The sequence below is a fragment of the Pseudorca crassidens genome, chromosome 2 (assembly GCF_039906515.1).
Source record: "Pseudorca crassidens isolate mPseCra1 chromosome 2, mPseCra1.hap1, whole genome shotgun sequence".
Lineage (NCBI taxonomy): Eukaryota > Metazoa > Chordata > Mammalia > Artiodactyla > Delphinidae > Pseudorca > Pseudorca crassidens.
Genome location: NC_090297.1, coordinates 129275625 through 129303101, shown reverse-complemented (window position 1 = coordinate 129303101; position 27477 = coordinate 129275625). Strand labels below are relative to the sequence as shown.

The 27477-nt window shown below is 37.7% G+C and overlaps 1 protein-coding gene across 4 annotated transcripts in view; it reads left to right on the top strand.

The window, feature by feature from the left end:
• Positions 1-27477, top strand: part of RC3H1 (ring finger and CCCH-type domains 1) — a 99075-nt gene that overhangs the window by 16502 nt on the left and 55096 nt on the right. For all 4 annotated transcript variants that reach the window (XM_067728693.1, XM_067728695.1, XM_067728692.1 and 1 more), the window contains exon 2: positions 18495-18868. In XM_067728693.1, the coding sequence (XP_067584794.1) occupies positions 18638-18868 (231 nt within the window). In that variant the 5' untranslated portion in view covers positions 18495-18637. The remainder of the gene's footprint in view (positions 1-18494; positions 18869-27477) is intronic.

The following is a 27477-nucleotide window of genomic DNA, read 5'->3' as shown; positions in this document are numbered from 1 at the left end:
TTAGATCCTAAGACACTGTCTGGCACATGGTAGGTGTTCAGTAAGTAATTTTTGAATGAATGAACACAAACTTCAATCAGGGAAGTAGAGATGGAAAGGAAGATATAGATTTAAGAGATAATAGAAAATTTTAATAGAGGTAGAAGAGGACGGAATCTAGGATGATTACCAGATTACCAGGTGTGTACATTGAGTGTCAAGTTGTATAGTGATGTAACTAAAGAAACGAAGGCTACAGAAGGAATTACAAGTTAAAAAAAATAGGGACAAGTTAATTACCATGTGACCTTGCACATATTACCTAAGGTTTGTGCTCAGTTTCTTCAACTCTAAAATTAAGATATAATGATATGTAATATCTAATAATAGGGTCATTGTGAGGACTGAGATAATGCATGCAAAATTTAGAATAGTGCCTGTCATATAAAATATACTCAAAAAAGATTAGAGATAGAAACAATTGAAAATCCCTGTCTTCATGGAGCTTACATTTTAGTAGTGGTGGGTCCACACTGTAACAAAATAACTAAAATAAAGCATATTGGATGGTGAGAAGTATTGTGGAGAAAAATTAATCAGGAAAGAGATGGGAAGCACAGATTGTGGTGGTAGTGTGATTAGGGTTGAGGGATCAATTTTAAATAAGGTGATCAAGTAAGGCCTTCCCTAAGGGAATTCACATAGTAATATGTGTAGGGAAATGGGAAAAAGGTTCAGGGTTAGGAGAAGAGCGGGACAAATTGTTCGTAATTTAAGATAAGAAAGCAAGGCTCCCTATTTTACCAAAGAATAGAGTGTAATAATAGTAGATTTATTTGTTTATTGTGGAAACCCACAGCAGTTAGGCTTGTCCCATTCTTTTATCCTCTCTTCCCTGTAATACACTACATAAACCTAAGGACGAATTTATACCTTAAAAGATCTTCGTTACATATATTGGAGGAAGTGTTTTATGTTTAATTCTGACATTGTAGCAACAAATCAATAGGTTCTCTAACAGTAGCTACTACTTGGGAACAGCAAAATATCTTCGTACAATTTATATAACTGTTTCAAACCACTTGATATGTGTAAATCACATACATTATTATAGGCTTCTGTGTTTGGACTCCATGTAGCAATTCGTTCATTCTTTTAAAATCAAAATGAAATATTGTCTGGGATGACAGTCTAGAAGTAGTTCTAAAATGGAAAATGAGTCTATCCTTTTTTTTTTTCTTTTTAAGCATTATTTTTCAAGTATGCGCAATTGAAAATCATTGGAAATAGTTGGAATTCTTTCAGGCATATTCCATAAAAATAAACAGTGATAAAAAAATGTCCTTAAACCTTGGCCAGTAGATTATGGGGACAGTTTAATAATACTAACATTATTGTTATTTTACTATTATTAAATATGTTAGATTATATCTTTAACACAAAAATTCCCTAGGTCATAGTATACACTACATATCACCCAACCATTGCAAAAGAAGTATGCTCCATATGCAGCTTGCCTATTCTGAATAATCTGCATGTTTTCTCTTTGCTGTCTTGTTCTAGAATCAGTCAGAGCCCTATGGTATCTACCAAGTGCCACAAGGAAGTCTAGGACACAAGCTCCCTCAGAAAAAAAGCAGAAACAAGTAAAAGTAAAGCAGTAGGGGCTATTAGTGTGACACATGTGCTGCTTTTTTTTCTTGAGTAAAGAGGGAATTCTTTGTTCCCAGTTTTTGTTATTGATACTTGTTTTTTTTCTTCCAGTTCAGCACCAGAAATCTGCTACATTCCAAATCCAAGTGTCATCACTACTCCAAAATTGAGTTCATGAAGGGTAGCTTTCTAACTGTGGTAGATTGAACTGGAGTGTTTTGTAACAGCTTAGTGATATAAATGTAGAACAATCTAACAAATATGTTGAGTGAAAGAAGCCAAAATACAAAACACATACTGATGATTCATTACATAGAATTTTAAAACAGGTAAAAGTAATCTATAGCATTAGAAGTTAGGATAGTAGTGGCCTTTGAGGAAGAATAAAGAGATAATGATTGGGAGGGATGGTGAGGGGACTTTCTGGGGTGCTGGTAATGTTCTATATCTTGGGTATACAAGTATGCTCACTTTGCTTACTATGTTCATTGAGCTGAACACTCTTGATCTGTATACTTTTTATGTGTGTATGTTATATTTCAATACATTAAGTATCTTAAAATATTTATAAGATTAAGATTAGGGCTTCCCTGGTGGCGCAGTCGTTGAGAGTCCGCCTGCCGATGCAGGGGACATGGGTTTGTGCCCCAGTCTGGGAAGATCCCACATGCCGCGGAGAGGCTGGGCCCGTGAGCCATGGCCGCTGAGCCTGCGCATCTGGAGCCTGTGCTCTGCAACTGGAGAGGCCACAACAGTGAGAGGCCCGCGTACTGAAAAAAAAAAAAAAAAAAAAAATTACAGCTGCTGAAAGTTGGAAGACAGTGGGAAAAGTATAGGATTTGGAGTTGGACAAGTGTAGGTTCAAATTACGACTAGATCACTAAATTATCCAAGTAACTGTTTTCAGTTTTCTTTCTTTCCTTCATCGATAAAGTAGAGGAGATATCTCAGAAGGTTGTTTGAGGATTGAATGAGATGATTTGTAAGTGCTTAGCACTCAAATCCCACTCCCCCCTCCCACAGTTTTGGGATAGAGGGGGAAAGATTTGAGGAGTATATAAAGAAGTTGTAGGTAGGTGAAAACAATTATAACTTGCTGAAGATGACTAAGGTGATACTGGTAAGGGAGGTTAAGTTTTTCTTTATATCGTAACCAGTAAAGACCAACAACTTGGGAGTATTTGAATCATTTTCAATATTAAGAGTTAATAGTGCTGCCCTGGCACGTCGACATGGAGGACTGTTACACAGATGACAATTTATATTCGGTTAGAATGTAATACGAAGTTTCAGATAGATTTAAATTGAGCCTAAGTAGTACTTTTTTTTTTTTTTTTTTTGCGGTACGCGGGCCTCTCACTGTTGTGGCCTCTCCCGCTGCGGAGCACAGGCTCCAGACGCGCAGGCTCAGAGGCCATGGCTCACGGGCCCAGCCGCTCCGTGGCATGTGGGAGCCTCCCAGACCGGGGCACGAACCCGTGTCCCTGCATCGGCAGGCGGACTCTCAACCACTGCGCCACCAGGGAAGCCCAGTAGTACGTATTTTTAAGTCTAAAGGATTTGTTATCCATGCTGTGCTTTGAAAATATTACCGTTTTGGTACATTTGAATGCTCTTCCCTGTAGTTGCTGATAATTTATGCTGCAAGAATAAGGAGCTAAATTTAGGCATGTTGTGTTTGTGAAGGTACTTATATATATTAGTAATTTTTAGGCCTTAAAAAAAGAGAACAGATTCATTCTATGAAAACTTTGTAATTCAACTGAGGGAACCTTTCACATTCCAGTGTCAGTTTTTCATTCAGTATTACTCTTTTCTCAAAAGGCTATGATGAAATTTATAAATGTAAAATTGTGTCTTGATTATATAAACAATCAGATATCTATTATTGATTAACAAACCACCCCAAAACTTAGTGGCTTAAAACAACAACCATTTTATTTGCTTACAATTCTGAGTTAGTGCATGGGGCTAAGTTAGCCACAGGTGGTTCTGCTGCTGGTCTACACTGAGGTCACTCATGCAGCTTCATTCATCTGGCAGCTAAAATTGGGGCTGATTGTTCTAGGGGTCTGAGCTGGGACAGTTTTTCTCTGTTCTGTTGGTCTCAGCTCAGGTCTAGCTCAAGCCTTCTCACATAGTGGCACCATGTTCCAAGAGTGGAAGTTGCAAGGTTTCTTGAGGCCTATGCTGTGAAGCTCTCCAAACATCACTAATGCTATATTCAACTACAGTATTCAAAATAAGTCAAGGCCACCCAGATTCAAAGTGTGGGGGAAAAGATTCTATCTCTTGATAGAAAGAGCAGCAAAGTCAAATTACAAAGGGGCATAGCTACAGGGATGGGAGGAATTGTGGCCATCCTTGCAGACTACCACAACAAATGATTAAGAAACCTAAAGAGAAGGTCTTAAAATAGTAAAGTTAGACAAACCTGGGTTGGAATCTCAACTCTACCCCTTACTGGCTGTGAGACCTTAAGAACATTGCTTAACTTTTCTGGGCCCTGATTTTCTCAAGGGTGTGATAATATTTTGCAAGGTTATTATGAGTATTAAAAGTTAATGCAAAAAAAAAAGATAATGCACTTTAAGTTTTTAGAATGTTTTGACCCATAGTAATTTCTATTGTTATTTTAGAATTTGCCATTCCTTTAAATCTCCATTTGCTTGTATTGCTCACTTATTACCTGAACCTGTGATAATCTCCTTCAAAGATAGGAATGCCAGCATAGTTTGCTACTAATAAGTGGTGTCCCAGAGGCCCTCTGAAAGATAACGAAAATTGAGAAGTTTTTCCTCTGTTTGCCAGCTTTGATGTATTAAGACTCATTTGCTCATATTAGAAGTTGTCTGCTTAAAATATAAAACGAAAACCTAGGTTTTATATTTGGGTACCTAAGCCTTGAGTTATCTCCCCACCTCCCTCTTCCAAAGTGGAAATGTGTGTGTTCATTGTAAAAAGGAACTGTCAAGATTTTTAAAAATTGCATTTACACCTCATAAACTAATTAATATTAAACTGTTTGGGATATAAGAATACTTGGGTTTTTAAGCTTTTAATGTCTTTTGTTTATAAGTTTCTGTTTTGTAGTGTTTAGGGAAGAAATCATCTAAAATTGGCATCACTTGCTAATAATATTAAATTCAGAGTTTATATTTTGGCCACAGAGAATTTGTCATCATGTTGCTGATGTTAGGTATCTTTTTTCCCCAGTGCTTAAGGTGGAAAGTAAGACTATTGATTTGAGACTTTCTTCTTTTTTAATATAAACAGTTAAAGCTATAAATATCCATCTAAGCCTTGCTTTGGTTGCATCCCATGAGTTTTGGTATGGTGTGTCTTCATTTTCATTCATTTCAAAGTATTTTCTAATTTCCCTTTTGATTTCTTCTTTGACTTACTGGTTATTTAGCAGTATGTTGTTTAATTTCCCTGTATTTGTGAGTTAAAGTTATTTTCTGTTTGTAATTTCATTCCATTGTATGCAGAGACTATAATGTTTATGATTTCAATCCTTTTAAATTTATTGAGACTTGTTTTATGGTCTAGCATATGATCTATCTTGGAGAATGTTCTGTAAGCACTTGAAAATAATTCCCCTGTTGTTGTACTGAGCATTCTGTGGATGTCTTTCAAGTCTGGTTGGTTTATAGTGTTATTCTTGTGTTATATATTTTTGTTTATCTGTGCATGTTACTTTTGGAAAGGCCCTAGGTTCCTTCCCTAGCAGCTTTCTGTTAGCCCAGTTGACTTTCTATTGGCAAAAACATAAATATTCCAGCTTGATAGCTTTGCTAATGTATATTGTCTGGCTTCTTCTGTATTAGAACCATAGAGAAAATAGCAAGAGAGGAAGAAAACCCAAGACATTCTCTGATTTTAAGGAACTTACAGTCTAGCAAGTAGTGGCTTTCTCTGTTGAGGATACCTTTAACATGGATACCACGTAAGAAATTGTCACAGTAATCCAGGTAAGAGAGATTGGCAGCCTAATGTAAGGATTTAGGAATGGATGGGAAGGTTTCAAGAAACATAAAAGAAATAAAATGAATGGGACATGATGACTGATTAGTTGAGGGGGGGAGCAGGTTTGAGGAAAAGTGAATAGTGAAGGATGTTCCCTATGCTTCTGTCAACAAGTAAGTCGCTCAATCATTAACATAGGGAACAAAAAGTTTGGTAAAGTTGAGATGGTTTGAGACCCCAGTTGGACATGGATGACTAGTAGCCAACTGGTTATGTGACCCTGGCACTCAGAAGAGAGGCTTGAACTTTTGGAAGTCATCAGTATCTAGTTGGTAGTCGAAAGTTGAAAATAGTTGAAGTCACTGAGGGAAATTTTGTAGAGAAGAGAATTGAGGAAGGAATTCTGAAGAGCCACATATATTCCAAGGATGGGCAGAGAAGGAGAAGCCTTCAACAGGGACACGTAAGGAGTGGCCTGTTAATTAGTGGAATACCTGGACAGTGTGCTGTTATAGAAGCCCCAGAGGGACAGCATTTGCAGGAGTAACTGGTCAGCATTATTAAATGCTGTATAGAAAGAAAGGAGATAAGGACTGAGATGTGACTGTTGTATTTCATAAGAAGGTTGTTGATATACTTGTTAAGAATAGTTTCAAAATCGTGGTTGGAATAAAGTGATAGTTTGCAAACTGAAAGGTGTGGGAGAAGAGAATAGAGACTAGAAGAAGACAGGAACAGGGACAGGGATTGAGTGACTTTTTTTTTTTTTTTGATTAAATAAGACAGGGTGGAGATAGAAATGTGGTATGTTTTTGGTTTTGTTTCTAGTTTTGGGGTTTTTTTAGCTCCTCTGCAGAAACATTTAAGCATGCTGGTGAGGAAAGAACTAGTAAATTGGGATACATTGAAAAAACAGAATATTAGTGTTGTCCCTTAAAACAGCAGTCCCCAACCTTTTTGGCACCAGGGACCAGTTTCGTGGAAGACAATTTTTCCACAAACCGGGTGGGGGGGGTGGGTTTGGGATGGTTCAATCACATTACATTTACTGTGCACTTTATTTCTATTATCATTATATTATAATATATAATGAAATAATTTTACAACTCACCATAATGCAGAATCAGTGGGAGCCCCGAGCTCGTTTTCACTTGCCACTCACTGATAGGGTTTTTTATTTTTTTTAATTTATTTATTTTTATTTTTTGGCTGCATTGCATCTTCGATGTTGCATGTGGGCTTTCTCTAGTTGCAGCAAGCGGGGGCTACTCTTCATTGTGGTGCACGGGCTTCTTATTGCGGTGGCTTCTCTTGTTGCGGAGCACAGGCCCTAGAGTGCCTGGGCTTCAATAGTTGTGGTGCGTGGGCTCAGTAGTTGTGACTCGCAGGCTCTAGAGTGCAGGCTCGGTAGTTGTGGCGCACTGGCTTGCTTGTTCCACGGGATGTGGGATCTTCCTGGACCGGGGCTTGAACCTGTGTCCCCTGCATTGGCAGGCAGATCCTTAACCACTGCGCCACCAGGGAAGTCTCTGATAGTGTTTTGATACGAATCTGAAAGCAGTTGATTTATTATGGTTTCTGTACAGTCAGACCTCTCTGCTAATGATAATCTATATTTGCAGCCGCTCCCCGGCGCTAGCATCACCATCTCAACTCCACCTCAGATCATCAGGCATTAGATTCTCATAAGGAGCGTGCAACCTAGATCTCTCGCGTGTGCAGTTCACAGTAGGGTTTGTGCTCCTATGAGAATCTAATGTTGCTGCTGATCTGACAGGAGGTGGAGCTCAGGTGGTAGTGCAAGCAATGGAGAGTGGCTGTAAATACAGATGAAGCTTCACTCGCTTGCTTGCCACTCACCTCCTGCTGTGTGGCCCAGTTCCTAACAGGCCACAGACCAGCACCAGTCTGTGGCCTGGGGGTTGGGGACCTCTGTCTTAAAATGTCTCAGTTTCACTGGATTTCTCAGGAGCTTTATAGATTAGTATTTAACAATCTGAAATATAAATTTATGAGACAAGTTAAGTTTTCTTTTCATTGTGACCATTTTCCCCTACATTCAGGATTACTGAGGACTTGCCAATCAGATTTGTCATTGTGTTTCAAGATAACTTCTGGGGATAGGTGGAGCAAACTTCCTCCTTAAAAAGGAGCCGTTATTCTAGCAGGAGGATGGATTTCAAAATGTGACCTGAGAAACTATTTAAAGTCTTGTTTAAATATTTGGCCTAGCCTTCAAATTTTATTCATGTATCTTTTGTATTGGGAGTGAGTTATCTTTATGGTTTAGAAAAGAGCCTTAATTAAGCAGGCATCAGTTTTCTTTCTTTTTTTTTAAGCTTATTTTCTTTTTCTTTTTTTTAGGATATTTAATTTTTAGAGTAAAATGAATTAATACATAGAAAGAGCTCAAAACAGTTCCTATGCATTGTTATTGGTGTTGTTATTGTTTTTTAGCAAGTGTTATTATTAAGAAGAGATCAATTTTCACAAAGAAAACAATTTTCAGACACTTGCATTTAATTTGAAAGCAGTTGACATGATAACAGATCAACTAAAATGCTTAGCGTATTCCAAAATGTCTGATTTTGGTTATTAGTTCTTATTATGTCCTTGATGTTTGGACTGCCACTAAATGGTGAGGACATATTTACATACAGTGTATGTAATATTCAGCAGAATATTAATGCAAAAACTGAAAAAATAACCTTTTCATGTTTTGCTGTAACAGGTCACTTTCCCTGCCTACTGCCTCACAGTTCCTTTGAAGATGATGCTTTTGAGTCTGGCCTTTTCGTTCTACTACCTCTTTAATAACTCTGATGTCCTATTCAGTGGAGTACATTTTACACACAGTGTGGAACTTTGCTATATGTAGAAGAGAAACCTGGAGCTTCAAACTATGTACACAAAGTTAGAAACTGTCCTTCACTTGCAGTGTTTCAACTTCAGATCAGGCATTTTCTCTGTGAATGGTTTTATTCTTCCTTACTGTTTCTTCTTCTAAATTTGGCATTCGGTTGGAGGTAGACGTGTTTCTTTTTGTCTTTCTGAACACTAGGAAAGTAAGCCACCTAAATTAGCCCTTTGTAGCTTTCTCAACCCTTCTTTATCAAGTTCTATTTTCCAGGTGTTTCCTCCTCTAAATCAGAAGCCCTTCTCTTTATACTTGTCCCAAGTATTTGTCAATATTTGTACTGACATTAGTGTATTAAGTTATTTATATCTAGGATGATGTGTACAATATAGGGTTACAATTCAATCCGTTTATTTTAGGAAGAAGTATTTTTACAATCAAAATTGGGTCTTCACAGGGTATTATTGCTGGAAAAACCTTGAACATCCAAAAATCACACAGTTTCATCTGTAAATTAATTCTCTGCTGAGAATTATAACACTGAGTAGTGTTAAAATAAGCCTTCATTTATTTTTATTCTTTTTGTTTTTATTTTCTGCTTTAACTTTATTTTTCAAGATAGTTAACATTTTTCTCTTCTCTGATGTTTCCCTGCTTGTTGGTTGCTATGGAAGTGTCCCAGAGAAATGGCAAATTAAGTTAAGGCCAAAAATAATAGTTAAACGCATCTCATGGGGTAGGATGGGATCAAAGGAGATCCAAGATTTTCTTCGTAGAGACAATAAGGTTTTGTTTGTTTGATGTAATATCTTACTCAGGGCAACTTACACTTTAAATTCACATAAGAACTGAGTTTTAGTTTCAGCTCAAAAATTTATTAGCTTTGGGCAAGTTATTTAATGCTGCTGAAGCTCAAAACAGGTATAAAATTGGTATAAAAATGCCTCAGAGGAGTGACTAGGCCAGAGTAGATACTTGATGAATTTCAATTTTCATATTTCTTCCTCTAAATCAGAGACACATAAAATGAACCTTAATAGAGGAGATGGTAAGTAATAACTTTTTAACAATTTTTAAAATGTCAGTTTGTAACATTTAAATGAAATCTTCAAAGCAAGTATAATTTATTTAGTAGGGTTATTGCTGTGCTCATAGAACAATCTGAAAGGTGTCTTTATATTTTTAAATTATTACATTAGGGCTTCCCTGGTGGCACAGTGGTTGAGAGTCCGCCTGCCGATGCAGGGGACGCGGGTTTGTGCCCCGGTCCAAGGAGGATACCGCGTGCTGCGGAGTGTCTGGGCCCGTGAGCCATGGCTGCTGAGCCTGCGCGTCCAGAGCCTGTGCTCCGCAGCGGGAGGGGCCGCAACAGTGAGAGGCCCGCGCACCGCAAAAATTACATTAAAAATTTGAAAACTAAGAGTTTATAAAAAGCGTTTAATGACTATTTAACAGTTTTATTAAAGTATAATTTACATACTGTAAAATTTACTTATTTTAAGTGCACAGTTCAGTGATGCTTAGAAAATTTTCAGAATTGTGCAACCATCAACACAATTCAATTTTAGAACATTTCCATCACCCCTAAAAGCTCCCTTGCCTTAATGAGTATTAACTTTCACCTGTAAGTGGCACAGATTACAGAATTTAAAAGTACCAGCTTGTGAGTTAGGCTGGACTGAGTTTGAATCATAGTCCTGCCACTTACTAGCTTTATGTCTTTGGGTAATTCTCTGAATTTTGGATTCTTTATCTTTAAAATGGAGATAATAATTACATTACAGTATTGTGGTGAACATTTACTTAATTAGATACAGTATATAGAGCACTGCAAGTGCTGACACCTAGTTGGTGCTTAACAAATAACTGGTTACTGGTGGTGATTTGTATTGTGGTTTAGATTTGTGGTAGACATTTAAATGAGAGAAGCACCTGAAAACACCTAGCATAAGGCCTGACACATGATTTACTTTCAGAAACCCAAGCTCTGTTATGCATCGTGTCATCATAATTTTGTCTGTAGTAGCTCTTTGGGAATTGGTTTAATCACGCTTAAACCTTAAGGCTCATAACATGTAGTTGTTTGTTATTTTACAGAGGCATGGATTTGAATTGAGTAACTACAAGGCAGCTACGAGACTTAGAGTTTGATGTCTGCAAACTAGTCACTTAGCTGGTGGAATGAGTCACTGGTCTTATTGTTTACTGTTCATGGAAATAATTTTCTTAATCTGATAAGATCTTATTTCTTTGTAAAAAAGAAATAAGCTCTGAAAAAAGTCTAATGATCATATTGATTAATTTTATTAACATAAAAGTATAGAGATTTTTCTTTTGAGTTTTAATCAGAACTTAGAAGTTGGGATGACGTAGTAAAATGTCAAATGTCAGATTCTGTATTGTAGCTCCTATCAATGACATGAAGAAGGCAAATAAAACAACCTTTTAAATGCTGTCTATGCACCCACCTACTGGTGTAAAAATGTATATTTTTGGGGGGAAGTTATATTTTTTTAATTTGGGCTTTCTTCAAGGTTGGACTGATTGCTATTTAATTTGTGTGTATTCTGAATTATCTATTATGAATTATGAACAGTAAGATCACTAATTGTTGTCATTTACATAGGAGAGTAGACCTTATGGTAAACTAATGGGAAAGTTAACCATTGCTCTGAACACTGAACAGCAGAGTCAGTCTTGGATTTTTTAAGACATAAAGAGGATTCATCATTCATGCTCTGTTTATGATTAGGAAGGTTCCAGTAGCATTATTCCTAATGAGCTAGATTTGGGCTGACCCCTAACACATAACTATTTATCTGCAGACGTTGAGCACATGTGCATTAATTAATAAAATTTTTTTTTTGGCAAAACCTTACTCTGAAGAAGTTTAAAGAATCTGAATGTTGGTATTTAGTAATTTTATCTCATATGTTTACTCTTGACTGAAAGAATGTTTGTTTATTACATCCACAAAGCCATATGTCCTGTGTGGTTTAGATATGTTTTGTGGTTGAACAACTGTCTTTGAGAAGCTTGGAGAATGTTTGGAAAGATGACTTTGGAGAAAGATGTTTAAAGAATGAGGAAGTGGAAATTCTTCTTAGACCTAATAACTACAATTGATGACACTTTGTAGCCTTTAAAAAATCTTTGGTTTATGACTTTGATGATTGAAATAGAATCATCAAAGAGCGACTTACTTTTCTTAACCATCAACTTTCCTAGGCGAAATCAAACTTTTAAAATACTATTTTCCCCTTAGTCTCTCAAACCTATCTTTATGGTTAGACAAATGCTTATATTTTTAGTGACGATATGGGTGCTGATTCTGAATGTTAACTCTATCAAGTTTGTTATATATCTCTAAGAACTATTTTACTGGAAAATTTAAGAGGTTAGAACTCTATACTTCATTTTACTAGGTTAATACAGATGGAAATGATACATAAAAGTAATAAATTATACTAGTTCTTTGAAACATAAATTCTAGAAAAGTTATTAAAGCGTTTTTAATTAATTTTAAAAAGAAATAAGTTTTGATGATTTGGCTGTCCAAATTTGTAAAAGGTCAATTTTATAAGGAAAAATATTTTGAATAGCCTTATAGTAATTTATCTTAGAGCCTAAATTGTGTTCTAAATGTGCTCTTCTCTTATTTTCATTCTTTCAAATTTTTTGCACTTATATAAGTAATTCGTGATTATATACATTTTGTAAGTTGCCCAACTGTGTAACTGCTGTTAAGTTTGTTAGGTATCTTTCCAGACCTTTTTCTTCATCCATTTATATTCATTAATACCAAGACTAATACATAGGATTTTTTTCCCTAACACAAATGACATCGTATTTATTGGTCTTAAAGTTTTGCTTTTACTTAACGTTTCTACATGCTTAACTAATTCTCTTTTTAATTATTCCATATGTTTTCATAGTATAGGCATACCCTGTATTAGAAACAGTAAAGTGGGTCACCTCCTGCCTCTTCAGTGCCTTCACATTACTCTTCACATTATGACCAAATACCAAACTATGAGTTAAAAGATCCTGTAGTTTTTGGTTCCTTCTAATTCTTCAGTCTCATCTCATATCTTTCTCTTTTGCTCTCTGTTTATTTTGTTTTGTTTGTTTCTGGCTTCCCTGTTGCTTTGGTTTTTTTCAAGCTCCCCAATTGTATTATATTCTGTCTAGTCTCAGAACCTGTGGTTATGCTTTTCCTTTACCTAAAATCTACATACACATATTACGTATTATTCTTTCCATAACTTTTATTCAGCCTTTGTCTTCAAATCTTAACATAAATATCACTTCTGCAGGGAAGCAATACCCTACCCACAACCTCACCCCCATTTGGTTAGATTATCTCAGTTAAATGTGCTTATATCTCCCTGTCCCTTACCTGCATATCATTTACCATAACTTGCAGTCATGTTATTTAGTTGTATCATTATTGTTTGTGTAGCTAATGAAGGAAATAATGTTAGCCCCATGCAGACTTGGAATGATTTGCTAACTATTTTTTATCTCCAATACTGGGCATGTAATAAAGACCAATAAAAATTTTTTTGCAAGTAGCTAATGTTTAATTTTTACTGGGAATGGAAAAAAGATTTCTGGGTATAATTTCTCAGAAAAACTGGTTTAATGAAGAAAGAGAAGAGTTGTAAATAGTAGCATTAAAATCCTTTTTTGCCACTTAATATATATTTGTAAATAAACCAATTTGGATAAAGAAACTAAAAGGAAAGTATAATGGCTTATCTGTGGAGGTGGGGTGGGAATGAGGACTAGAGAGGTGGGAGACAGCCCTGGGAGGGAGATATTTCACTGTAATTATTAAAATTATTTTTGACCCACGTGATCATATATTACTTAACCTTTTTTTAAGAGTCTGATGAGATTGTGGTGTAAATACAGAGAAAATATATGTTCTTATAAATTATTGCTTTTATTTTTTCTATATTCTTAAGTTTTCAACAGTTATTTTATTTCAGTATGCCTGGATCAGTGATTCTTATCTTCCCTTCCCCTCCCTCTCCAAACAAAACACATCTTTAAGAATCTGATAAGTCATGGATCTTATTCCTAGAAGAATGAGCATGTTGTATATAAACAGCTTTATGTAGCATTTCCAAGGTTGATGGATACCTTAATCTGTGCCAGATATTGTTAACTGTAGTTTTAATATGCAATGATATTTTTTAATCTTTCAGATATTCAGTGATGGCTTTATGTTCAACGTAATCCAGTGGGGGAGCAGGGGATACTAAAAGTAGGATTCAGGAAACTTTCTGATCCTGGCTCTGCCATTATTAAGCTGTATGACTTTGAGTGAAGCTCTTTTACTTGTCTTTGGTATCCTCCATGTCAAGTTGGTATAGTGGAAAGTGCATACACTTGAATGTCAAGTACTGGACTGAAGTTGATGTGTTTTGACTTTGCCACTTACTACCTGTATGACCGTGGACAAATTCTCTGAATGTTATTTTATTTCTCTGTGAGAAGAAGGAAAATGATTCCAACTTCTTTGGGTTTTAAAGATTAAATGAAAAGAGGTGTTTGAAAAAGCTTAATAACACTTATTACTGATAGAGATAAAAATAAATGTTAGTTACCTCATCTTGAAAAATTAGGCTAGAACTAGATGTTCTCTAAGGTATCTTTTATCAATGATTTAGGATTCTGTTTTAAATAGTTCTTGTTATGACAGAATAATTTGGAAAATTTGTTATAACAGCACTGATCTGAAATCACGTGGGAGAGCAGTGAGGTATTTTAAGTCTGTAAAACTGATGTTGACCATATTTTCTGCCTGTTTTCTGTATTCTACTGTGCTGGATATGCAGTAAATCTCCAAATACTTGCTGTAATTCTAAGATTCATGAAACACTAATGTAGGTTAGACTTTCTTAACCTGGAGTCTTTAAATACCCAAGAGATCTATGAATAGATTTTCACAGGTCTCTGAACTCTTTGAAATGCAAAATTTTTACTGTGCCTAAATTGTAGTGAGAAACAAGCTATAGCTTTCATAGTGAACAAGGCAGATTAGGTCTCTGTCCTCATGAAGTCTACATTCTAATATAAGATAGACATTGAGTAAACAAATAAAAATATAAGAAAGTATAATTTATAGATGGTAGAACTATTTTGTAGAGAATTTAAGTACAGTGATGGACTAGAGAGTGACTTAAGAGATTATTTTAGCGTTTTAAGTGGTCAGGGAGTTCTGAGGAGTTGAAATTTTTGGTGACATCTAAATGATAAAGAATGGCCTTGAATTCAAAGATTAGACAGAGAGACTAGCTAGTACTAATATCCTAAGATAGGAACAAGTTTCACCTGAGTAGCTGAAGGATAGTGGAGTGATGGAGACAAGTGTTAGAAACTGAAGTTGGAGAGAGAATTACAGGTCTTATCATTTACGGCTTTGTAAACCAGAATATAATATCCAAATTTTATTCTCAGTGTAATAGGAAGCCATTTCAAGATTTTTAACTGGAGAATGATAAGAAAAGGAAACTCAAGATAGAACCCTGATAACTCACTTCAGCATTTAGGAGTTTAAGAGATCAAAAACAATAAGCCAGTGAGTTGGCAAGGATGAGGGGAGTGTGGTTCATCGACACTTTCAAGAAGGAGGGAATAGTCATGTTTCATATCTTGTTGAGAAGACAAGTAAGATTAGAACAATGACCTAATCATTAGATTTGTCAACAGCGTTGTCTGCCAGAAGAACGAAATTACTGTGAAGTCAATAAATAGCTATTAGGGGACTTCCTTGATGGTCCAGTGGTTAAGAATCCACCTTAGAATGCAAGAGATGCAGGTTCGATCCCTGGTCGGGAACTAAGATCCCACATGCTGCGGGGCAGTTAAACCCACATACCACATCTTAGGAGCCCACGTGCCACAACTACTGAGCTTGCACACTCTGTAGCCCGTGTACCACAACGAAAGATCCTGCATGCCACAGCGAAGATCCCGTGTGCTGCAACTAAGATCCAACACAGCCAAATAAATAAATAAATAAATATTTTTAAAAAAATAGCTATTAGCAGCTTTGTGACACTGGTCTTTTCCTTTTTAACTTTCAAAAAAATTTAAAATTTTTTAAAATTTCATTTTTGTGACATTGGTTTTTGAATGAACCTGCAAGTAATTCTTCCTTTTTTAACCTTTAATCTGTGGGTGGTGATATGGTTAAGCATTCGGGTTTTGAGCCAGACTGTCTGGGTTAATATTGCATCTCTATTTCTTTTTAGCTTATTCAGCCTCACTAAACGTCCATTTCTCATGGAGTTGACAGTTGAACACGGGGGTTAGGGGTGCTGGCCCTCCGCTCAGTTGAAAATCTGTGTATAATTTATAATCGGTTCTCCGTATATGCGGTTCCTCCTCATCTGCACTTCCACATCCAAGGATTCAGCCAACTGCAGATCATGTAGTACTGTAGTATTTACTATTGAAAAAAAAATTCGTGCATAAGTGGACCCTTGCTATTAAAACCCATGTTGTTCAGGGGTCGACTGTATCTGTAAAATGGGATAACAGTAGTTACCTACCTTTTATAATTTTGTTCTATGTAAAGCAGTGAGCTGTATAAATAGTAAAAATTATAATGATTGTGCAATAAAACGTTTATATTTTCTGCTCTTTGGGGTTTCTGTAATTTTATAGTGTTTAAGGAAATAAAGTGCTGTGTTTTAACTTTGTTTTATGATTAATTAACAAATTTTAAGTGCTCTACAAGGCCATACTGGTAAAAAGGAAAGAACCATTAACTCAACTCAAGTAAAGGTTAACTTAAGATCAGATTCTTTGTAGGCTTTTTTTTTTTTTTCTTTGCGGTACGCGGGCCTCTCGCTGCTGTGGCCTCTCCCCTTGCGGAGCACAGGCTCCGGACGCGCAGGCTCCCGACACGCAGGCTCAGCGTCCATGGCTCACGGGCCCAGCCGCTCCGCGGCATGTGGGAGCCTCCCGGACCGGGGCACGAACCCGTGTCCCCCGCATCGGCAGGCGGACTCTCCACCACTGCGCCACCAGGGACGCCCCCTGTAAGCATTATTTTAAACTGCCATGCTAATCTATAGAAAAGTTCGTATGGATGACACTTTATCAACTTAATCAACTTCAAACATTTCTGACTAATATCCAGTCCTCGTTCTGAATATTGTCTTTCAAACACTTTTTTTCCTTTATTTTGGAACATTCTGCAACCCCATGTACAATTGTAATTGTAGCATTTGACTGTACAGTTGAGTGATTAGATACTGTATTTTCTTTTTTAGCACTCTGGATGATAGTCTCATTAAGTAATAATTTGATATAAACATACTTGTAGCTACTCATTCTGTTTGCAGATGCATTTTATTTAAATTATTTATAATTAAAACATTATAGAAATCAAAATGTGGGCAATTTTTTTATTCACTTTTTTATTATTGCAAGGGCGATTTGGACATATACTCAGATAACTTTAATTTTAGATCCTAAATGTGAAATTAACTTGGTAACTGTTTAGGTTCTTAAATTTTTTTTCCACTGTCCATTTATCTGGTAGCACACTTCGCAGAAACCCAGACAAAGCTGAGGTTACTCAGAAGGCAGATACTATGAGTATGCTGTTTCACTATTTCCCTAACAATTCAGAGTCTGGCACACAGTAGTAGTAGTGCTTAGTAAATATTTGTTGAATGAATGGATAAAATTTTTAGCATACCTAATAGAAATTGTTCTCTCAATAATGGGCTTGCATTTAAGGTTGAGTTACTTCAATAAAACATTAATTAAATGTAATGCTCGAAGAGTAAAATGTGTAGATAATTTACTTTTCTAATAATTACAGCTTAAGTGACATTTTTGTTTCCATCTTTGTAAGCAGTCTCTGCTGAGCATAATCAAATCGTTAAGAACTTGTAACACTATGTTACTTTATTCTGTACACCAGTTCTCATTTTTAGAAGCTACAGTTAGAGTAAGTACTGCAGGTATTGTTTAAGATGTGTGCTAGAAACTTCAGATTAGGTTTTGTATGTAAAGAAAATTTCTGTTAGATGCAGGTGATAAGTTTTGTGATTTGGTTTTTATCCCCTACCAAAAGGAGAGGGTAGACAGTGAAATTTGACTGTATATGTGTTCTGGTTAACTGTATTGACCTATCATTCTTAGATTTGGGAATTTAAAAAATCTTTTGAAGTAAATACTTTTCACTGTGTTCTAAAACAACATACTGTAGCAACAAGTATAAGCTGTAACAGAGGCTTAAAAGATCTTTACCAGTAAATAAAACTCTTAAAAATAAACCTTAGGGCTTCCCTGGTGGCACAGTGGTTGAGTGTCCGCCTGCCGATGCAGGGGACGCGGGTTCGTGCCCCGGTCCGGGAAGATCCCACATGCTGAGCGGCCAGGCCCGTGAGCCATGGCTGTTGAACCTGCGCGTCTGGAGCCTGTGCTCCGCGACGGGAGAGGCTACAACAGTGAGAGGCCCACGTACTGCAAATAAATAAATAAACCTTAAAAAGAATCCCACGGTTTCTTTTTATCTCATTACCCACACTAAATTTGATGATAAAGTATTAAGGTAGATTTTATTTTAGGCCAATTTTTTTAAGACTCTTTATTAGGGTGTAACATACACCGAAATGCATACGCCTAAGTGTAAAGCTTGATAAATTTTCACAGCTGAACATATTAACATGTTCAGATCAGAATATTATTAGCTATCTTAAAAAGGCTAATTTTAAAATATAAAACAATCATAGACTTAGATAAACTTGAGAGACTTACATCTTGGATCTAACTTTATTACTAACTTGTCACCCTCAGCAAGTTATCTCCTCTTTTTGGGGTCTACTCCCCATCTCTAAAATAAGGGGATAAGACTAGATGTTTTATTATGGCTCTCACTTTGTAAAAATGCAAAGAGGTGGACTATGTTGATATAAATGTGGTATAAAATCTTATAGGTAGTAAGGTGAGAATGTACAGTTTAATTGAAAAGGAAGATGCTCATTTTTTTTTCTTTGTTTTTCAGGTAATATTTCACACTATGTGCTGACTGTATTTACAGAAGATATTTAAAAAAAAGAAAAGATAAACTTTTTTCAAAGATTTTGATTCCAGTGGAATCTTTGCTTTAGATTTTGTGTGTGTGAGTGAATTGTAACTCCAGAAACAATGCCTGTACAAGCTCCACAGTGGACGGATTTCCTCTCCTGCCCAATTTGCACTCAGACTTTCGACGAAACAATTCGAAAGCCCATCAGTTTGGGTTGTGGCCATACTGTCTGCAAGATGTGCCTGAACAAACTCCACCGCAAGGCTTGCCCGTTTGACCAGACCACTATCAATACAGACATTGAACTCCTCCCAGTAAACTCAGCATTGCTGCAGCTAGTGGGTGCTCAGGTAAGTTGAGTAATTTGTTATCCTTTTAAATTTCTGTATGTGTGTTTTTTCCTCCCGAGGGAAACTTGTTAAGATCTGGTAATATTGCATTCTGTTTTTTTTTTTTTTTTAACATCTTTATTGGAGTATAATTGCTTTACAGTGGTGTGTTAGTTTCTGCTTTATAACAAAGTGAATCAGCTATACATATACATATATCAACATATCTCTTCCCTCTTGCATCTCCCTCCCTCCCACCCTCCCTATCCGCCCCCCCAGGTGGTCACAAAGCACTGAGCTGATCTCCCTGTGCTATGCGGCTGCTTCCCGCTAGCTATTGGTTTTACATATGGTAGTGTATATATGTCCATGCCACTCTCTCACTTTGTCCCAGCTTACCCTTCCCTGTCCCCCCTCAAGTTCATTCTGTAGTAGGTCTCCATCTTTATTCCTGTCCTGCCCCTAGGTTCTTCCTGACAATGTTTTTAAACAAATTTTCTTACATTCCATATATATGTGCATACGGTATTTGTTTTTCTCTTTTGGACTTACTTCACTGTGTATGACAGACTCTAGGTCCATCCACCTCACTACAAATAACTCAGTTTCGTTTCTTTTTATGGCTGAGTAATATTCCATTGTATATATGTGCCACATCTTCTTTATCCATTCATCTTTCGAAGGACACTTAGGTTGGTTCCATGTCCTGGCTATTGTAAATAACGCTGCAATGAACATTGTGGTACATGTATCTTTTTGAATTATGGTTTTCTCAGGGTATATGCCCAGTAGTGGAATTGCTAGCTCGTATGGTAGTTCTATTTTTAGTTTTTTAAGGAATTTCCATACTGTTCTCTGTAGTGGCTGTATCAATTTACATTCCCACCAACAGTGCAAGAGGGTTCCCTTTTCTCCACACCCTCTCCAGCATTTACTGTTTGTAGATTTTTTGATCATGGCCATTCTGACTGGTGTGAGATGATATCTCAATGGTAGTTTTGATTTGCATTTCTCTAATGATTAATGATGTTGAGCATTCTTTCATGTGTTTGTTGGCAATCTGTATATCTTCTTTGGAGAAATGTCTATTTAGGTCTTCTGCCCATTTTTGGATTGGGTTGTTTGACTTTTTGATGTTGAGCTTCGTGAGCTGCTTGTAAGTTTTGGAGATTAATCCTTTGTCAGTTGCTTCATTTGCAAATATCTTCTCCCATTCTGAGGGTTGTTTTTTCGTCCTGTTTATGGTTTCCTTTGCTGTGCAAAAGCTTTGAAGTTTCATTAGGTCCCATTTGTTTATTTTTGTTTTTATTTCCATTTTTCTAGGAGGTAGGTCAAAAAGAATCTTGCTGTGATTTATGTTATAAAGTGTTCTGCCTTTGTTTTCCTCTAAGAGTTTTATAGTGTCTGGCCTTACATTTAGGTCTTTAATCCATTTTGAGTTTGTTTTTGTGTATGGTGTTAGGGAGTGTTCATTCTTTCACATGTAGCTGTCCAGTTTTCCCAGCACCACTTATTGAAGAGGCAGTCTTTTCTCCATTGTGTATTCTTTTCTCCTTTATCAAAAAGAAGGTGAACATATGTGCATGGGTTTATCTCTGGGCTTTCTGTCCTGTTCCACTGATCTGTATTTCTGTTTTTATGCCAGTACCATACTGTCTTGATTACTGTAGCTTTGTAGTATTGTCTGAAGGCAGGGAGCCTGATTCCTCCAGCTCCGTTTTTTGTTCTCAATATTGCTTTGGCTATTCAGGGTCTTTTGTTTTTCCATACAAATTGTGAAATTTTTTGTTCTAGTTCTGTGAAAAATGCCAGTAGTAGTTTGATAGGAATTGCATTGAATCTGTAGATTGCTTTGGGTAGTATAGTCATTTTCACAATATTGATTCTTCCAACCCAAGAACATGGAATATCTCTCCATCTATTGGTATCATCTTTAATTTCTTTCATCAGTGTCTTATACTTTTCTGCATACAGGTCTTTTGTCTCCCTAGGTAGGTTTATTCCTCGGTATTTTATTCTTTTTGTTGCAGTGGTAAATGGGAGTTTCCTTAATTTCACTTTCAGATTTTTCATCATTAGTGTATAGGAATGCAAGAGATTTCTGTGCATTAATTTTGTATCCTGCTACTTTACCAAATTCATTGATTACCTCTAGTAGTTTCCTGGTGGCATCTTTAGGATTCTCTATGTATAGTATCATGTTATCTGCACACAGTGACAGCTTTACTTCTTCTTTTCCGATTTGGATTCCTTTTATTTCCTTTTCTTCTCTGATTACTGTGGCTAAAACTTCCAAAACTATGTTGATTAATAGTCGTGAGAGTGGGCAACCTTGTCTTGTTCCTGATCTTAGTGGAAATGGTTTCAGATTTTCACCATTGAGGACGATGTTGGCTGTGGGTTTGTCATATATGGCCTTTATTATGTTTAGGTAAGTTCCCTCTATGCCTACTTTCTGGAGGGTTTTTTCATAAATGGGTGTTGAATTTTGTCAATAGCTTTTTCTGCATCTTTTGAGATGGTCATATGGTTCTTATTCTTCAATTTGTTAATATGGTGTATCACATTGATTGATTTGCATATATTGAAGAATCCTTGCATTCCTGGGATAAACCCCACTTGATCATGGTGTGTGATCCTTTTAATGTGCTGTTGGATTCTGCTTACTACTATTTTGTTGAGGATTTTTGCATCTATGTTCATCAGTGATATTGGCCTGTAGTTTTCTTTCTTTGTGACATATTTGTCTTGTTTTGGTATCAGAGTGATGGTGGCCTCTTAGAATGAGTTTGGGAGTGTTCCTCCCTCTGCTATACTTTGGAAGAGTTTGAGAAGGATAGGTGTTAGCTCGTCTCTAAATGTTTGATATAATTCACCTAAAAAGCCATCTGGTCCTGGGCTTCTGTTTGTTGGAAGATTTTTAGTCACAGTTTCAATTCCAGTGCTTGTGATTGGTCTGTTTATATTTTCTATTTCTTCCTGGTTCAGTCTCAGGAGGTTATGCTTTTCTAACAATTTGTCCATTTCTTCCAGGTTATCCATTTTATTGACGTATAGTTGCTTGTAGTAATCTCTCATGATCCTTTGTATTTCTTCAGTGTCAGTTGTTACTTCTCCTTTTTCATTTCTAATTCTATTGATTTGAGTGTTCTCCATTTTTTTCTTGGTAAGTCTGGCTAATGGTTTATCAATTTTGTTTATCTTCTCAGAGAACGAGCTTTTAGTTTTATTGATGTTTGCTCTTGTTTCTTTCATTCCTTTTTCATTTATTGCTGATCTGATCTTTATGATTTCTTTCCTTTTGCTAACTCTGGGGTTTTTTTGTTCTTCTTTCTCTAATTGCTTTAGGTGTAAGGTCAGGTTGTTTATTTGAGATGTTTCTTGTTTCTTAAGGCAGGATTGTATTGCTATAAACTTCCCTCTTAGAGCTGCTTTTGCTGCCTCTCACAGGTTTTGGGTCATCGTGTTTTCATTGTCATTTGTTTCTAGGTATTTTTTTGTTTCCTCTTTGATTTCTTCAGTGATCTCTTGGTTATTAGGTAGTGTACTGTTTAGCCTCCATGGGTTTGTATTTTTTTACAGATTTTTTTCCTGTAATTGATATCTAGTCTCATAGCGTTGTGGTCAGAAAAGATACTTGATACGATTTCAGTTTTGTTAAATTTACCAAGACTTGGTTTGTGACCCAAGATATGATCTATCCTGGAGAATGTTCCATGAGCGCTTGAGAAGAAAGTGTATTCTGTTGTTTTTGGATGGAATGTCCTGTAAATATCAATTAAGTCCATCTTGTTTAAAGTCTCATTTAAAACTTGTGTTTCCTTATTTATTTTCATTTTGGATGATGTGTCCATCGGTGAAACAGGAGTGGTAAAGTCCCCTACTATGATTGTGTTACTGTCGATTTCCCCATTTATGGCTGTTAGTATTTGCCTTATGTATTGAGGTGCTCCTATGTTGGGTGCATATATATATACAGTTGTTCTATCTTCTTCTTGGATCGATCCCTTGATCATTATGTAGTGTTCTTCTTTGTCTCTTGTAATAGTCTTTGTTTTAAAGTCTATTTTGTCTGATATGAGAATTGCTACTCCAGCTTTTTTTGGTTTGTTTTTTGTGGTACGTGGGCCTCTCACTGTTGTGGCCTCTCGCATTGCAGAGCACAGGCTCCGGATGCACAGGCTCAGTGGCCATGGCTCACGGGCCCAGCCGCTCCACGGCATGTGGGATCTTCCTGGACCGGGGCATGAACCCATGTCCCCTGCATCTGCAGGCGGACTCTCAACCACTGCGCCACCAGGGAAGCCCCAGCTTTCTTTTGATTTCCATTTGCATGGAATATCTTTTTCCGTCCCCTCACTTTCAGTCTGTATGTGTCCCTAGGTCTGAAATGGGTCTCTTGTAGACACATATATATGGGTCTTGTTTTTGTATCCATTCAGCCAGTCTATGTCTTTTGTTTGGAGCATTTAATCCATTTACATTGAAGGTAATTATCAATATGTGTGTTCCTATTACCATTTTCTTAATTGTTTTGGGTTTGTTTTCGTGGATCTTTTCCTTTTCTTGTGTTTCCTGCCTAGAGAAATTCCTTTAGCATTTGTTTTAAAGCTGGTTTGGTGGTGCTGAACTCTCTTAGCTTTTGCTTGTCTGTAAAGGTTTTAATTTCTCCGTCAAATCTGAACGAGGATCTTGCTGGGTAGAGTAATCTTTGTTGTAGGTTTTTCCCTTTCATCACTTTAAATATGTCCTTCTAGTCCCTCTGGCTTGCAGTTTCTGCTGAAGTATTAGCTAACTTTATTGGGATTCCATTGTATGTTATTTGTTGTTTTTCCCTTCCTGCTTTTAATATTTTTTCTTTGTATTTAATTTTTGGTAGTTTGATTAATGTGTGTCTTGGCCTGTCTCTCCTTGGATTTATCCTTTATGGGACTCTCTGCGCCTCCTGGACTTGATTAACTATTTCCTTTCCCATATTACGGAAGTTTTCAACTGTAATCTCTTCAAATATTTTTTCAGTCCTTTTCTTTTTCTCTTCTCCTTCTGGGACCCCTAGAATTCGAATGTTGGTGCCTTTAATGTTGTCCCAGATGTCTCTGAGACTGTTCTCAATCATTTTCATTCTTTTTTCTTTATTCTGTTCTGCAGTAGTTATTTCCACTATTTTCTCTTCCAAGTTAGTTATCTGTTCTTCTGCCTCAGTTATTCTATTGATTCCTTCCAGAGAATTTTTAATTTCATTTATTGTGGTGTTCATCATTGTTTGTTTGCTCCTTAGTTCTTCTAGGTTCTTGTTAAATGTTTCTTGTATTTTCTCCATTCTATTTCCAAGATTTTGGATCATCTTTACTGTCATTACTCTGAATTCTTTTTCAGGTAGACTGCCTATTTTCTCTTCATTTGTTTGGTCTGATCGGTTTTTACCTTGCTCCTTCATCTGCTGTGTGTTTCTCTGTCTTCTCCTTTTGCTTCACTTACTGTGTTTGGGGTCTCTTTTTCGCAGGCCCCAGGTTTGTAGTTCCCGTTGTTTTTGGTGTCTACCCCCAGTGGCTATGATTCGTTCAGTGGGTTGTGTAGGCTTCCTGGTGGAGGGGACTAGTGCCTGTGTTCTGGTGGATGAGGCTGGATTTTGTCTTTCTGGTGGTCAGGTCTGCGTCTGGTGGTGTGTTTTGTGGTGTCTGTGACCTTATTATGATTTTAGGCAGCCTCTTTGCTGATGGGTGGGGTTGTGTTCCTGTCTTGCTAGTTGTTTGGCATAGGGTGTTCAGCACTGTAGCTTGCTGGTCATTGAGTGGAGCTGGGTCTTGGCGTTGAGTTGGAGATCTCTGGGAGATTTTTGCCATTTGATATTACGTGGAGCTGGGAGGTCTCTGGTGGACCAATGTCCTGAACTCAGCTCTCCCACCTCAGAGGTACAGGCCTGACGCCCGGCCGGAGCACCAAGACCCTGTCATCCACATGACTCAGAGTAAAAGGGAGAAAGAAAGGGGGGGAGGGATAGAGGGAGGAAAATAAAGTTATTAAAATAGAAAATAATTATTAAAAAAAAAATTTTAAGTAATAGAGAAAAAAAAGAGCAACCAAACCCAAAACAAATCCACCAATGATAACAAGCACTAAAAATTATACTTTAAAAAAAAAAAATGGGGCTTCCCTGGTGGCACAGTGGTTGAGAATCTGCCTGCTAATGCAGGGTACACGGGTTCGAGCCCTGGTCTGGGAGGATCCCACATGCCGCGGAGCAACTTGGCCCGTGAGCCACAACTACTGAGCCTGCGCGTTTGGAGCCTGTGCTCCGCAAAAAGAGAGGCCGCGATAGAGGCCCGCGCACCACGATGGAGAGTAGCCCCCGCTTGCCACAACTAGAGAAAGCCCTTGCACAGAAACGAAGACCCAAACAGCAAAAATAAATAAATTAATAAACTCCTACCCCCAACATCTTAAAAAAAATAAATAAATGGAGATACAGAACCCTAGGACAAATGGTAAAAGCAAAGTTATACAGACAGAATCACACACAGAAGCATACACATACACAGTCACAAAAAGAGAAAAAGGGAAAAAAATATATATATCGTTGCTCCCAAAGTCCACCACCTCAAGTTGGTATGATTCGTTGTTCATTCAGGTATTCCACAGATGCAGGGTACATCAAGTTGATTGTGGAGATTTAATCCGCTGCTCCTGAGGCTGCTGGGAGAGATTTCCCTTTCTCTTCTTGTTCTCACAGCTCCTGGGATTCAGCTTTGAATGTGGCCCCGCCTCTGCGTGTAGGTCGCCTGAGGGCATCTGATCCCCGCCCAGACAGGATGGGGTTAAAGTAGCAGCTGATTAGGGGGCTCTGGCTCACTGCAGGGGCAGGGTTACGGAATGCTGGGTGAGCCTGCGGTGACAGAGGCTGGCGTGATGTTTCACTATGCTGAGGTGCACCATGTGTTCTCCGGGGGAAGTTGTCCCTGGCAGTGACCTGCTGCACAGGGTCCAGGGAGGGGAGGTGTGGGTAGTGACCTGTGCTTGCACACAAGCTTAGAGTCTCATGCTCATCTCTGTGGTCCGCGCTGATAGCCGTGGCTTGCGCCCATCTCTGGAGCTCGTTTAGGCAGCACTCTTAATCCCCTCTCCTCGCGCACCAGGAAACAAAGAGGCAAGAAAACGTCTCTTGCCTCTTCAGCAGCTCCAGACCTTTTCCCAGACACACTCCCGGCTTGCTGTGGTGCCCTAGCCCCCTTCAGGCTGTGTTCACGCAGCCAACCCCAGTCCTCTCCCTGGGATCCGTCCTCCGAAGCCGGAGCCTCAGCTCCCAGCCCCCGCCCATCCCGCGGGTGAGCAGACAAGCCTCTTGGGCTGGTGAGTGCTGGTTGGCACTGATTCTCTGTGCGGGAATCTCTCCACTTTGCCCGCCGCACCCCTGTTGCTGTGCTCTCCTCCGCGGCTCCGAAGCTTCCCCACTCCGCCTCCTGCAGTCTCTGCCCGTGAAGGGCCTTCCTAGTGTGTGGAAACCTTTCCTCCTTCACGGGTCCCTCCCACTGATGCAGGTCCCGTCCCTATTCTTTTGTCTCTGTTTTTTCTTTTGCCCTACCCAGGTACGTGGGGAGTTTATTGCCTTTTGAGAGGTCTGAATTCTTCTGCCATTGTTCAGTAAGTGTTCTGTAGGAGTTGTTCCACATGTAGATGTATTTCCAATGTATTTGTGGGGAGGAAGGTGATGTCCACGTCTTACTCTTCTGCCATCTTGAAGCTCCTCCTGTCTTCTATTTAAATAGATAAAATTTTGTTCAGTACTGTGCAGATCCTTTATCTCAGTACGTTAAGGAGATTTGTTATGGTGGTGCAGTGTTTCTCAGTCACTGTACAGTAACATTCGTCCAGTCTGGTGGTCAGACTTTCTCAACAGCCTTAGCTATCAGATCATTAGAGAAACCTAAGAGGTAAGTCACAAAAACTTCTTAATAGTGAAGAAAATATTATTCACAAAATAATTGCATTTTACTTAATAGGAAAAGTGAAGCTGCTTCAGACTATTTTACTTAGTAGACACTAACTGAAATGAAAGATCGAGAAAGTGACGAAAACTATAGAACACAGCCTTTGGGAACCATTTGTCTAGAGTGGAAGCAAATACCTCTAAGTATCTAAATATAAAAGTTACTCCAGTAATTCTGAAGGTAATACTCTGAAAGTTTTGTGTCAGTATTCTCAAGGTAGAGATCAATAGTATCTTCAGAAGGTTTCACAAAGCCAAGGGAAGTAGGCTTTTCAGAGTTAGGTATGATTCACTTAAACAACCCCTCACTGTTAATTTGCATAGTGTGAGTCTAAAGTATCATATGTTTACCATAAATCATTTTCTAAATAAATATACTGGAACTTTGGACATTAATATTTATATTAATACCACTAATATTTGCTAGATTAGTCTTCCTATAAGTTGATAAAAAGTAGGGAAGGTTGATATTATGTATGTAGGAGATAAAGAGAGCAGTTTTAGAACAGCTTATTCAAAAGGAAAACTTACTGGGACTTCCCTGGTGGTCCCGTGGTTGGGACTCTGTGCTTCTACTGCGGGGGGAGTAGTTCAGTCCTTGGTTGGGAAACTAGGATCCTGCATGCACATGGTGCAGCCAAAAACA